General features: G+C 39.9%; 1 protein-coding gene across 1 annotated transcript in view; it reads left to right on the forward strand.

Annotated features, from left to right (window-relative positions):
• LOC117820167 (transmembrane protein 163-like) overlaps positions 1–13641 on the forward strand; it is a 153804-nt gene that overhangs the window by 120729 nt on the left and 19434 nt on the right. The window contains exon 8 of the mRNA XM_034693848.1: positions 6125–6236. Within this exon, the coding sequence (XP_034549739.1) occupies positions 6125–6236 (112 nt within the window). The remainder of the gene's footprint in view (positions 1–6124; positions 6237–13641) is intronic.

Below are 13641 nucleotides of genomic sequence, written 5' to 3' on the forward strand. Positions count from 1 at the left end.
CAGCAAGAGCCTATTACCACCGCCTGTCTCTTTGACATGCTACTTCTTGGCTCTCTCTCGCACTCCTTTCCTCTCAGTCGGGCCCAGCTTCCCTTTATTTTGAATGAAAAGTATGATTTTCCGCAGAGAAGCATTTTGCAGCATTTTCCAAGATTCCGCTGTTTCATGTCATTCAAGGACATGGTAAATTCCAATTCTGCACAGTTATGGATTTAATTTAACTACATCTAATCAATCTGTTTGTGTGAAAGTGATCTAAAGCATCTGGTGCTTTCTTTTTATGCAAATGCTGCCGCTGGCTGCTAGGCGTGGCTGCATTTGCAGATTCAGGTCAATAAAGGAAAGGTCCATGTCATTTAATATCTCATTTATCTTTGGTCTGCCCATTTTCTTTCACTCCCACAATGCTCATTATCTCTTTCCACTCTTTTCCTGCCCTATAAATCCATATCTTATAATTTTCTTTACCCTATCTCATCATTATAAGCGTCTCTTTCTGTAACCTCTCTATACAGGCTCACCTGTCTACCATCATTACCCAGACTCACGTCTTTGTTGTTTGCAGACTCTTGTATTTGTCATGCATAGCGTCCCTCTCTCCCTGTATACACCTTTCTGCTTTTTTGGCAGAAACAAGCCCTTTCACTCAAGTCTTCATCAAACAGCAGTCAGAGGTGATTTATCAACCCAGTGGTGATCTGTTCATGTGCTCCCTCTTTATTTGTTGGCAGTACGACACAGGTAGCTGAAAGAGCCAGAAATAAATCATGAAAACTGAACGTTTTACAGGAGGGGAGGTAAAAATTGCAGCTTGAATCGGATGTTTCCCGCTGGAGTTGTTGACTCATCTTGGCTATTCTGTTTCCTTTTTGGAAAGATTTCCTTCCCTGATGTACATGGTTTAGCAGCAACATTGTGAAAACACTGTAAAGTGTTGCCACCATGGAGAGTAGGGCTGTAAAATAACATCAAGTGGACAGAGAGGGTGAAGAAAATCAGGAATCCTGATTCCTGTCACGTCCCGGGTTGCTGCTCTCATGGCAGGCTGTCTTTGTCGAGTGCCTGATTAAACACAGAGACCTGAGATTGGCTCTACCTACCTCTGTGATGGATGCAGAGAGGACACCAAACGCTAACACAACAAATACATACAAGAAGCACCTGCATGCAGGACACACTGTCCACTGTTTCACACTGAACCCCTTATTAAGTTTTAATCTAAGTAAGGAATCATCTGCGAATGAAAGGGCTCATTTATTTAAGCCTCCTAAATACAATACATGTGCAACAGATGAAGAGATTATTGAGTATTAAAGCACTATAAAGAAAAAAGAATGCTATGATGTTATATTGGACTTTTCAAATTAAGAGACTTGTACATTGATGCACGAGACACAGCAGTGTAACTTCAGTGATTATTTAAAACCCAGGACACACTGAAAGGATCTCGGATCTCAGTCAGCGGCCCAAAGAGCTGTGTTTTGAGCTTGTAAAAAATCACCCCTCAGTTGCATCAGACAGAGCAAGCTTGATGCAGAGCTTGGTGACATCACAGGCTGAATCTTTGACCTGTGCCGGCTGAGGTGAAGCTGAAGTGAGAGGACACAGTGGTGGCGGCTTCTTCTGGCATCCCTAGAACAGCCCCCAAAAGCAGTATCATGAAGTATGAAGACGAGGGAAAATATGATCTCGTCTCTCATCAATAAAAATCTCCCCTTCACTGTAAAGAGCGGGAAAGTACTGTGCCATTAACTTCAGTCTAACTAAGACTAAAGACCAGGTTTCAGTTTGTCAAAGGCACAAACACTTCCTGCTCCCTCAAGAAAAGCAACACGCCACCTTCATTCCTGACCACACCTCCTTTTAAGACCAGCACGCTGTGAGGGGTGCATGTTCACTTGCTATTTAGGCAACATGAGCGCTTTGTGTAAAAATGACAAGTGCATCAAGTGGAAAATAACAATGACACTTATGCGAGAGGGGTCCAGCTGCAGATCTCCACTCTCAGCCGGCTTAACGGCTCCTCCAACGTGAACCGGAAGCTCCCCTCCATCGTAGGACGGAAGTGACGTAAATCTAATCCTGCTTTGCAGTCTCAGCCGTCTGATAGGCTCCTCCAGCTCCAGCTCCTCCTCCTCCATCGTCGGATGGAAGTCACACGATAAATACGCCTGCCTAACGTGAAACAACGTCTTGAACGTTTCGATATCATAGCATAAGACAATTAGCTTTGGACTTTTGGAGTCACTTTGATCACCATCATATGAAAAATAACTAAATAACCGTAAAATAGGTATCATGAAACTGACTTAAATGACCTTATTTGACCTTCATGTGTTGCATATAATATGAAGTGAATCATATTGCAGTGAATCTTTAAACCTTGAATGTATCCTACCTCTATCCCTGTTTTAGGGTTAAAACAACAATGAATGTAAAGACAGAGGTTGTTATAGGACTGTAGAGCAAATGAAACAATTATATCTCTCTTTCTCTCTGAAATGAAAATGGTTGAGATCATTACACCAAACGGAGGTGCCCACTAATTTATGCTGTTAGTGATGACCATAGACTGTAAATAAAATGGACAGCATCGCTCCGCCTCTTCCCATTGAACGATTTTGAAGTCAAAATATCCTGTTCCAGAGCGCTGCCATCTTGTAAATGTTTCTGCAGCCAGAGTCTGCACAGTAGGGAATTTAGTTGTTGCCAGGGTAATTTCTGTGTTGCCACGGTAAGGAGCTCGGCCCAACAGCGTAGTGTCACAAGGTCCTATGGAGTTTCTCTCCACTGCAGCTGACAAAGTAAACCCAGATGTAAAACCCTGTTTTTTAACCTCTAATAACTAACATAAAAGAAATTTTTCAGAAAAAAGAGGCCTTGAACACAAAACAGTCAAATAATAACTACATATCACCACAGCATACGGATGTGAGAAACATTCGTACCACGTGTATTTATTTTTTAAAGTTTGACAGCAGCCCCATTCAAATGAATGGGGGAGACAGAGTTTTTGACCTATACTGCAGTCAGCCACTAGGGGGCAGATTTTGTGGAAGCTTCACTTCCAGGCGAGCAAGCTGCACCCCTGGGGATGACGTGCATTTTATACTTTGTTTTTTCAATGAGGAATCAGGTTAACCAAGGTAATCAAAACACAGAAAAACCGAGAGGGGTTCAGCTGCAGACCTCCACTATCATGGCCAAATTCCACCAGATCCGTGTCCGGTCTGTCTCCGATCTGTTACGACACTGGATCTGATAGGTTTCTATTCTAGTCAATCTGTAAGTCTTTGGTGAACTTCCACTGGATCCGCTCTGTTGCGTTGCAGCTGCGTCTCTGATCCGGCGGGCCGGACCGCAGAGGATCGGAGACGGACCGGACACGGATCTGGTGGCAGTCCCACTGACACCACTTCCTTCTGACGGTGGAGGGGATCTCAGAGTGGAGCCTGCAAGAGAGTCGACTGAGAGTGAGCAGAGGATGTACTTCCTGCGTCAGCTCAGGAAGTTCAACCTGCCCCAGGAGCTGCTGATCATGTTCTACACCTCCATCATCCAGTCTGTTCTGTGTACCTCCATCACTGTCTGGTTTGGCTCTGCAACCAAACTAGACAAACACAGACTGCAGCGGACTATAAGGACTGCAGAAAAAATCATCGGTGTCGACCTGCCCCCCATCCAGGACTTGTACCGGTCCCGGGCCATGACACGGGCAGGTAGCATCACCGCTGACCCCTCACACCCTGGACACAAATTCTTCAAACTCCTCCCCTCCGGCAGGCGCTACAGATCACTGTGCGCCAAAACAACCCGCCATAAGAACAGTTTCTTCCCCCAGGCTGTCACTCTGATGAACACTAAACCATAACTGTGTCATACCTGTCAGATAAATACTCTCTGTAAATATACATGTAGATACACAATGCAACAATTCTCAAAGCAGAATTCCATATTTCTATTTTTTGTATTATTTAACTTCTATTTTATAATGTAAAACTACCTCTGCTACTCACCACTGCACTTTATCATATTATTTTAGCCTGTACATATTAGTCATGCCTATTTGTTGTTTCTTGTATTTATAGCTGATGTTATTGTTATTATATTTTTATTTTATTTTTTATTGTAGTTCTTATTCTTATTCCTATTCTTATGCCTTGTACAAAGAGAGCACAGTTTACTAAAGTCAAATTCCTTGTGTGTTCAAGCATACTTGGCAAATAAAGCTGATTCTGATTCTGATTCTGATTCTGAGTGGAGGTCTGCAGCTGGACTGTCTTGACTTATGCTGCACGCTGAGATGCTTTACACCAGGTGTATGATAAGGCCCTATGGCTTTCAGTTATGGAAAGGGTGTCAGAAATCCTATTTCGCTCCATGCCATAGAGCATTGATTGGATTTCTAATGTGGAGGGACATCATGAAAAAGCACAAGTGATGCTTGTGTTAATGATGTTTCCCTTCTCAAGTGCTCCTGCAGAGTACAAGAACCTGGAAACTGAAACAACTGAATGAGTTTCAACCTTTTTACAGTTTTATATTCAGTGGTTGTGTTTTTCCTTCCTTCGTCTGCTGTGAGAAGGGCCTATTGACTGTGGAAGTAGATGCCCTCAGAAACCAGCACTGTTATACCTTCACTGCAAAAAGTGAAATCTAAGTAACATTGAATATCTCAGATAAGGGTGAAATGTTCTTATTTTTTGCCTGATAAGATAGTTTTTCTCACTAAGCAGTTTTTATGTTAGAGTGTTGTTTTGAGTGTTTTGGTCCTAAATCATCTCAGTAAGATATTACAGCTTGTTACTGAGATTTTATGACCTATATTGAGTAATACATGCTTGAAACTAGAATATCAACTGTTACAAAGCTGTTTCATCAACACTCACAAGTATAAAACTGCTTTTTTTCAAAGTAATAATTTCGTATTTCAAGCATGAAATAAGAAATTATGACTTTGACACAGTTGTATCTCTTCACACAATTAAAATAAATGACAGCCAAATGTAATCCACTGTTTTATTTTCAATGAAACAATAGAAAATATGTACTACTAAATATTAATAAAGTTGGAACAGTACTGTAAACTGACGCTTAATATTTAAACATTTAACATTTCAAACTGTTTCAAACTGAAATAATTCATATACATTCAGATAAGTTCTTCCAAATTACAAGGCATTAATATGATTTATGACTTCCACAGCTTTTGGAGCATTTAAGAATTTTAAGAAAATGATCCTACATAATGAGAAATATATTCTTACCTTTTATCTTTCCATCAAGAAAAGTAAATTAGTTTTTAGTATAACTTTGCTGGTTTCAAGAAATGTAATGCCTAGTGCATGTCATTATGTCAAGATAAGGCACTAGCATTTACTTTTTTTAAGAACTCTTTCAACATATTGAGAGAAGAAGTCTCATATTTTTTGGTTCCTATCAAGAAACATGCACTTGTTAGTAAAAATAAGCTCATTTGAAGGTATTTCTGGGTTCGTTGAGGTTGAATATTTATACTTGTTTTGGAAAGTCTTGACAAGCCATTTTTTTTTGTTCTGTTGGCAGATCATTTCGCTTAGTTTAAGTTATATACCCCCAATTTTTGTATATTTTTTCTTGCTTTTCTTGCTGAATGCTGGCCTTTTGCAGTGTTGTACTTGGGCTATAAACAATCCTGCATAAGTGTTTGAGAAAAAAAAAAGTGTCTCTTCTTTACTGTCCTAACTTTCCCTCTCCCCTTCTCCAGTTGGGCCAATTAAATTTGAAAAAGAGCCACTAAGGGGTCAGGTTCTGGGTTTTGCTGAGTCTGTTTGAGACTGAACACTAGACATTTACTTCACTTAGAGGTCTCATCTGTACGACCTTGGGTTGATGCGCCAGTCAAGCATGTATATGTATTTTTAATGGTTGAGCTGACAAAGCTTAGTGGGTCATTCTGTCTGCCTGCTAATGCTTTTAGTGTCTACCCGGGAGATACCATGTGCAGCTTGCTTTAAGTTTGTTTGTACACTTTATCTTGTTACTTTTTCATACATTAGGATTATCCATTAGGAAATGCACATGGTCTACCACAGCCTGTCAAGCAAATGATAAGCTTTTGTCCTCTCTTCTCCATTTTCCTTAGGATGACTTCCTGTACAGTGTGTCTATAGTGAGCGGGTTCATATGTTCTCTGCTGGCTGTGGCCAAGTTCTGGTTGGGGAGAGTGCTAACTAGCCGCGCTCTTATCACTGACGGTAAGATGCATGCACACACGCACTCACACACACACACCAACACCTTTAGGCCTAGTTAAAGGTGACATATTACGCTTTTTTCATCAAAATATATTGGTCTAAGAGGTCCCCAAATCATGTCTTTAAAGTTTATGCTCAAAAAAACACTTTGAAATCCAGAGGTGGGTAGTAACGAGTTACATTTACTCCGTTACATGTACTTGAGTAGTTTTTTCAAAAAATTGTACTTCTGAGAGTTTTTGTTTTGCAGACTTTTTACTCCTACTCAAGTACATTTGTGTTAAAAAATATCTACTTTTACTTTGTTACATTGGGCTGTCCAGTCGCTACTTTTACCGTTCCTTTTTTTCTTCATTTTATATGTTTTATACTCAGCCATCTCTCACGCTGATCCTTCTGATCCAGAGCTATAAATAGCCTCAACACTGAATGAACAGAGAAGTAGCTCCACCCCCGCCTCCACCTACAGCTGGGGAGAGAGGCTGCTTAATACCTGCGTCCCCTTTGGAGGAACATGTTTACCCTGTACCCAACATCCGGACTCTCTCATAACTTCTAAATGACGAGGAGAAACAGTCACATTATGCACTGCTTACTTTGTCTATACGGTGGAAATCTTGAGCTTTATAGAACAATTAAATCTTAAAAACATGTCATGGTGAGTGATCAGTTAGGTAAGCTAAGGATCATACTGGTTAATATTAAATCTTAAAAACATGTCATGGTGAGTTATCAGTTAGGTAAGCTAATGATCATACTAGTTAATATTAAATCTTAAAAACATGTTATAGTTAGTTATCAGTTAGGTAAGCTAAAGATCATACTGGTTAATATTAAATCTTAAAAACATGTCATGGTGAGTTATCAGTTAGGTAAGCTAAAGATCATACTGGTTAATATTAAATCTTAAAAACATGTCATGGTGAGTTATCAGTTAGGTAAGCTAAGGATCATACTAGTTAATATTAAATCTTAAAAACATGTCATGGTGAGTTATCAGTGAGGTAAGCTTAGGATCATACTGGTTAATATTAAATCTTAAAAACATGTTATAGTCAGTAATCAGTTAGGTAAGCTAAGGATCATACTAGTTAATATTAAATCTTAAAAACATGTTATAGTCAGTAATCATTTAGGTAAGCTGAAGATCATACTAGTTAATATTAAATCTTAAAAGCATGTCATGGTGAGTTATCAGTTAGGTAAGCTAAGGATCATACTGGTTAATATTAAATCTTAAAAGCATGTCATGGTGAGTTATCAGTTAGGTAAGCTAAGGATCATACTAGTTAATATTAAATCTTAAAAACATGTTATAGTGAGTAATCAGTTAGGTAAGCTTAGGATCATACTGGTTAAAATTAAATCTTAAAAACATGTTATAGTCAGTAATCAGTTAGGTAAGCTTAGGATCATACTGGTTAATATTAAATCTTAAAAAGCATGTTATAGTGAGTTATCAGTTAGGTAAGCTAAAGATCATACTGGTTAATATTAAATCTTAAAAACATGTCATGGTGAGTTATCAGTTAGGTAAGCTAAAGATCATACTGGTTAATATTAAATCTTAAAAACATGTCATGGTGAGTTAGCAGTTAGGTAAGCTAAGGATCATACTAGTTAATATTAAATCTTAAAAACATGTTATAGTTAGTAATCAGTGAGGTAAGCTAAAGATCATACTGGTTAATATTAAATCTTAAAAAGCATGTTATAGTGAGTTATCAGTTAGGTAAGCTAAAGATCATACTGGTTAATATTAAATCTTAAAAACATGTCATGGTGAGTTATCAGTTAGGTAAGCTAAAGATCATACTGGTTAATATTAAATCTTAAAAACATGTCATGGTGAGTTATCAGTTAGGTAAGCTAAAGATCATACTGGTTAATATTAAATCTTAAAAACATGTCATGGTGAGTTATCAGTTAGGTAAGCTAAAGATCATACTGGTTAATATTAAATCTTAAAAACATGTCATGGTGAGTAATCAGTTAGGTAAGCTTAGGATCATACTGGTTAACATTAAATCTTAAAAGCATGTTATAGTTAGTTATCAGTTAGGTAAGCTAAGGATCATACTAGTTAACATTAAATCTTAAAAACATGTTATAGTGAGTTATCAGGTAGGTAAGCTAAGGATCATACTGGTTAATATTAAATCTTAAAAGCATGTTAGAAATGTTGTAAAGTAATCTAAAGTAACTTATAAGAGCAGTAAGGTAGCATGCTGATAAAAACAGCTGCTTCTGAAGCTCAACAGTCACCTCAGAGAGATTCTTCAGGACTGAGTTCATGGCCTTTTTAAACACTTCCAAGTTGTTTTAGTATTTTCAAGTTATGTTTTTAAGTAATATGTACTGAAAATAAGTTAAAGGTTAAAAAAGAAAGTTTGGAAGGCTTAGATATATTTTTATTGTAATGTTGGAGTATTGATGTTCTGGAGTTCTGATCACATCTCAGACACAGTTTGAAGTTTCAGCTTGTTTTAAAAAATGAAAGTGGGTACATTAGTTTGAGCACATTGCAGCTTCTCTTTCTTTAATGTTTGAAAGTAAACCATGCCTAACAGAATTCATTTTGGCATTTTCCTATTTATGTCACTTTATTAAAGGCAGTGTGCACTTCACATTGTTATTAGCATTTCCAAAACAGTACAATTGTATATATGATACTACTCACAAGTTACTCACTACTTGAGTAGTTTTTTTTTAGGTACTTATTTACTCTTACTGAAGTACTTATTTCTATGAGTACTCTTACTTCTACTTGAGTAACATCATTAGAAAGTAACAGTACTTTTACTTGAGTACTGTTTCGGTTTACTCTACCCACCTCTGTTGAAATCAGATTTTGGTCTGCCTGAAAAGCCCTCTTTTTCAGCTCTGCTCAGAACAGGCTGTTTTCTGTGTCTGTGCCTTTAAATGAGAATGAGCTCTCTGACCACGCCCCCTCGGGAAGTGGATTAGGCCTCGGCTCTCAAGCACGTTGATCTAATGTTTACATGTTAGCTGAATATACACGGCTGCTCTCAGACCCGCATTACTAATGAATAAATAGAGTCCAGCTGAGTGAGTCGTTTTTTCAAGTCGTCCAGTTTCCTCCTCCGTAATTGGTTTTGTTGTGCCGTATATGAGATTATTTCTCCTCTAAGAAAAGCTTTGAGCGTCTCCCACAGCAAAGAAGGTGAAATACCTGGGGTTTTATTAACACTCAAAAAAAATCTATTTGCTGTGAGATAAAGCTGACAAAGTCCTCATTAGACAGAAAAGTGGTATTAAGACGCCATGGTGGCGGCCCACTGACACGATCTGGGAAGTGTAAACTCATGGAAACTGAAGCGTGAGGAGAATAGGTTCATATTTACAAGCCAAACCAAGTAGTCTATTGTCAACCAAAAAGAAATCTATTGTATTGCAAACGTATGGTGGACATGAGAAAAAAAAGAGTATTCTCTCTTTGAGGGATTTACAAATCGCCAGGGGTCAGAAATATTAAATTCTTCCATAAATTATTTTAGAACTTTCACTGATTTTGAAGGAGCACAGGGAGTGGAGGAGGAGCGGTCTAACACAGTATCCAGACAGCAATTAAAATCTCCACCTAAGATCAAGTGAGAACTTGACACAGGGTCCTGGAAAACCTGGAAAACAGTTGACCAGTTTTCCAGTACTGGAAAATGGGAGAAAAAGTGAAATGTCCTGGAAAATCACATATAGTCCTGGAAAATTATTCCAACATGGCTGTGTGCGACCTGACCCGATTAACAAAACACATCCCCGTTCATTGAAAGCTGAGCGCACGCTGTGCTGGAAAAGACAGCGACACTGCACAACTTTTTTCACATCTTTTCTCCTTCACTTCATAATCATGCATTCACAGAAAACGGGGGTATAGTGTTTATGTTTTATGGTACATTAACCTTGTAGGGTTCTCTTTTGATTCAAAGAGTCTTATATTTAAGTTATAGTGTGACCAGTGGAGTCGGGCAGAGAGCTTGGGGGTCTGTGCCTCACAACCCACAACCGAACCAGAACCGAACCGAACCAGAACAATACCAGAACCTTATCAGAACCGTACCAGAACCGTACCAGAACCGAACCAGAACAATATCAGAACGGTACCAGAACTGTACCAGAACCGAACCAGAACCAAACCAGAACCGTACCAGAACCGAACCAGAACTGAAACGAACCGAACCAGAACCATACCAGAACCGAACCAGAACCGAACCAGAATCTCATCAGAACCGTACCAGAACAGAACCAGAACAATATCAGAACCGTACTAGAACTGTACCATAACCGAACCAGAACAGAACCAAACCAGAACCGTACCAGAACCGTACAGAACCAGAACCGAACTCAAGCAAACAGAACTGGAACCAGAACCAAACTCAAGCAAACAGAACCAGAACCAACTCAAGCAAACAGAACCAGAACTCGAGCAAACAGAACCAGAACCAGGACCAAATTGAAGCAAACAGAACCTGAACCAAACTGGAGCAAACATTATTAATGTCCTCAGGTTGGCATTGAGAAAAATCAGATGCCTCAGCTTGGATGGGCTGATCCGATTTCTCCTCTCAGTGAGTATTTGCCCGGTCTTCAAGAAGACTCTCTGAAGGAACAGATGAAGCCAGGATACACAGCCTCCCCTCCATCACCTGTATCCTATATCCTCACATATGATTGGCTGCATGGTCGCCATGCTGACCAATCAAAACAAAGTTTTGCTGTGAGCAGAGCTGGGGCTGAGTACTGTGAGAACTAAGCAGACAAAGGAAAAAACTGGGAGCTGGCTCTCTCTCGATGCGAGCCGGCTCTTCTGATTCACTATAAATCATCGGCTCTCAGAGCCGCAGCTTTTGATCATGACATCACTAATGTGTTTAATCTGTGTTACAATTATGAGTGGGCCTTGGACATTTTTCTCATCTGTAAGGGGTCCCTGGCTCCAAAAAGTTTCAGAACCCCTGCTGTAGCTAGTAGGAGTCCAAATCCCGATAGTGAAAACAAACAGAACAAGAAGAGCGACACAGCTGCACAGAAACTTAACGTTGTAGACATCACTGATCATAACAGACATCGCCATGCAGGAAGACAGTTTACATTTTTTTTAAATCTCTGAGACATCTTCAAATACAGAGTGTGTCTTTACACCGGTGTGATTTGTTCAGAGTTTACGGTAACTCAAATAAAAAAACGTGACATTAGCTATGTTTTATATCGACCACTTAGCAGGATGAATATCAGGATTAAGCAGGTATATTTTGAGTCTGAGTTGGGTTGAGAAACATTTGTGGCCATTTTTGTCATTCAGATCTATTTAGGTCATTAAAGCACTGATCCTCTGATCATTATTATTATTGAATTATTTCAGTAAGGCAGCTTCCTGATTCCTTTGCTGGCTCTTGTTTTTTTCTTAGCTCATTTTATATTTTTTGAGAAAAGAGAAAGGTGAGATGAGAGTTGCCCATCATTGTTACTTGGTTGCACTAATAAAGTGAAGTGCTGTACATCTGTGGTTGCATTATTCTATAATCAATTTGCCATCATTTTTAAGTATGTAAGAGATGATTTCATCGATAGCCATAGACTGCACGTCTTTCAATGTAGACTTCCACTGAGAGGAACATATTAGACTATTTAGGAACTAAATTAGGAACTAAATTTAGACTGTCATACCAGCTTGATCATCAATGAAAATGTCCTGGAAAATGATCTCTGGAAAAGAGTGGGAACCCTGTTGACAAGTCAGGCAGTTTAGAAAAAAAGTGTCTGAAGAAGTCATCACAATCCCAGTGTGGAGCATACACATTTGCTAGCACTACATTTACATTGTGAATCTGACCTATAACAACAACAAATCTACCTTGTGGGTCCAAAATGGTTTTATTGTGAGTAAAAGAGACAGATTTATGGACTAAAACAGCAACCCCTCTGGATTTAGCAGAGAAAGGAGAGGAGAAAACCTGACCTATTCCTCCTCTCTTTAATCTTAGCTGATCTGGAGATTTAAGATGTGTTTCATGTAGATAAATAATTTGGGCACCCAGGTGATGAAAGAAATGTAAAATCTTACCCCGTTTAGTAGGATTATTCAAACCCTTACAATTAAGGCTAGTAAACTTAATGTCACCCCCTTTCAATGCTGACGCCATATTAGTGAGAGTCATACGATTTTCTAATAAGCAGCATATTGCAAGGTGTGGTCAGACAATGGGCAGAAAGAATAAGAAAAATAAAAGAGCAAACAAGAAAAAATAAATAAAAGTGGGCACAAACAAGTGGCAAAAGAGTGACAGCGAGAACAATATCACTACACACAGAACACTGGAACATCCCCCCTCCCCCCTTGACAGAAACAATCCCCCCAAACGGGATGCGAGCCATTTCTCCCAAATACTCACGCGTTTACCCCGAGTAATAGTCATCTGCTAAAACTCTTGGCATGTCCTGAGAAACATTAATGCACTCGTGTGTCAGGCACTAGGACATAAGACGAGGCAGCAGCTATTCAACCCTCAGAAATACAGATAAACTCAGTAAGACGAGAGAAACAAAACAGAGATCATACAAACTGTTCTCATGTAAAAAGAGCAGCACTCTTACTGTCTGTCCGCCCGCAGCGACAGAGCGTGGAGAGGGAAAAAATGCGTAGCTCATCACTATGGCAACTGAAGCATCGGTCCCGTTAGGCAGTGTCCGGATTAACAGCTCTCTTCAACTTCTTCTCCACAAAGTCCATTGCAAGCTCTGGTTCGTTGAATTTGTGGGCCTGCCCGTCCGGCAATGTGATGTAAAGCACTGCAGGGTAGCAGGGCATGAATGTAGCTCCTTCTTAACCCGAGTGAATGCAGCGCGGTTCTTGGCCACTGGCGGCGTAAAGTCCCGAAAGATTGAGATCCTTCCTCCCTCTCTCGGCTTAGCACGCAAGGTGCGGTGAGCTCAGTCCAGTATCGGCCTCTCCTCAAGTCCGAGCAGGTCCTACAGGAGGTGGGAAGTAAATTCCGTGGGGCAAGGACCCTCCAACCCTTCGGGAAGACCCACCAAACGAATATTATCCCATCTAGCGCGTCCCTCTAGGTCCTCGCACTTCTTAGAAATAGAGTCCACCGCACCGTTCAGCGCAGTCACAGTAGCTTGGAGGCTCGTTAGTTGGTTATCGTGATCAGTCCTTAACAGTGACATCATGAGAAGAAAGCCTGTGTTCAAACGGTTCCAAGGCAGTCGCAAGCTCTCTCCTCACAGTCTCTGAGATTGAAGAGTTGAATTCCTCCGCTATTTCTGCTCGCAGGTCATCCATCGTCTGCTTAATGCTACGCAGCATAGCCCCGTTAGCATCTTGCGATTCTGGGAGGTCAGGTTCAGGTGATTGCCAAGGCTTGCGGCCTGCCTTAGAGGG

The sequence above is a fragment of the Notolabrus celidotus genome, chromosome 10 (assembly GCF_009762535.1).
Source record: "Notolabrus celidotus isolate fNotCel1 chromosome 10, fNotCel1.pri, whole genome shotgun sequence".
NCBI lineage: Eukaryota > Metazoa > Chordata > Actinopteri > Labriformes > Labridae > Notolabrus > Notolabrus celidotus.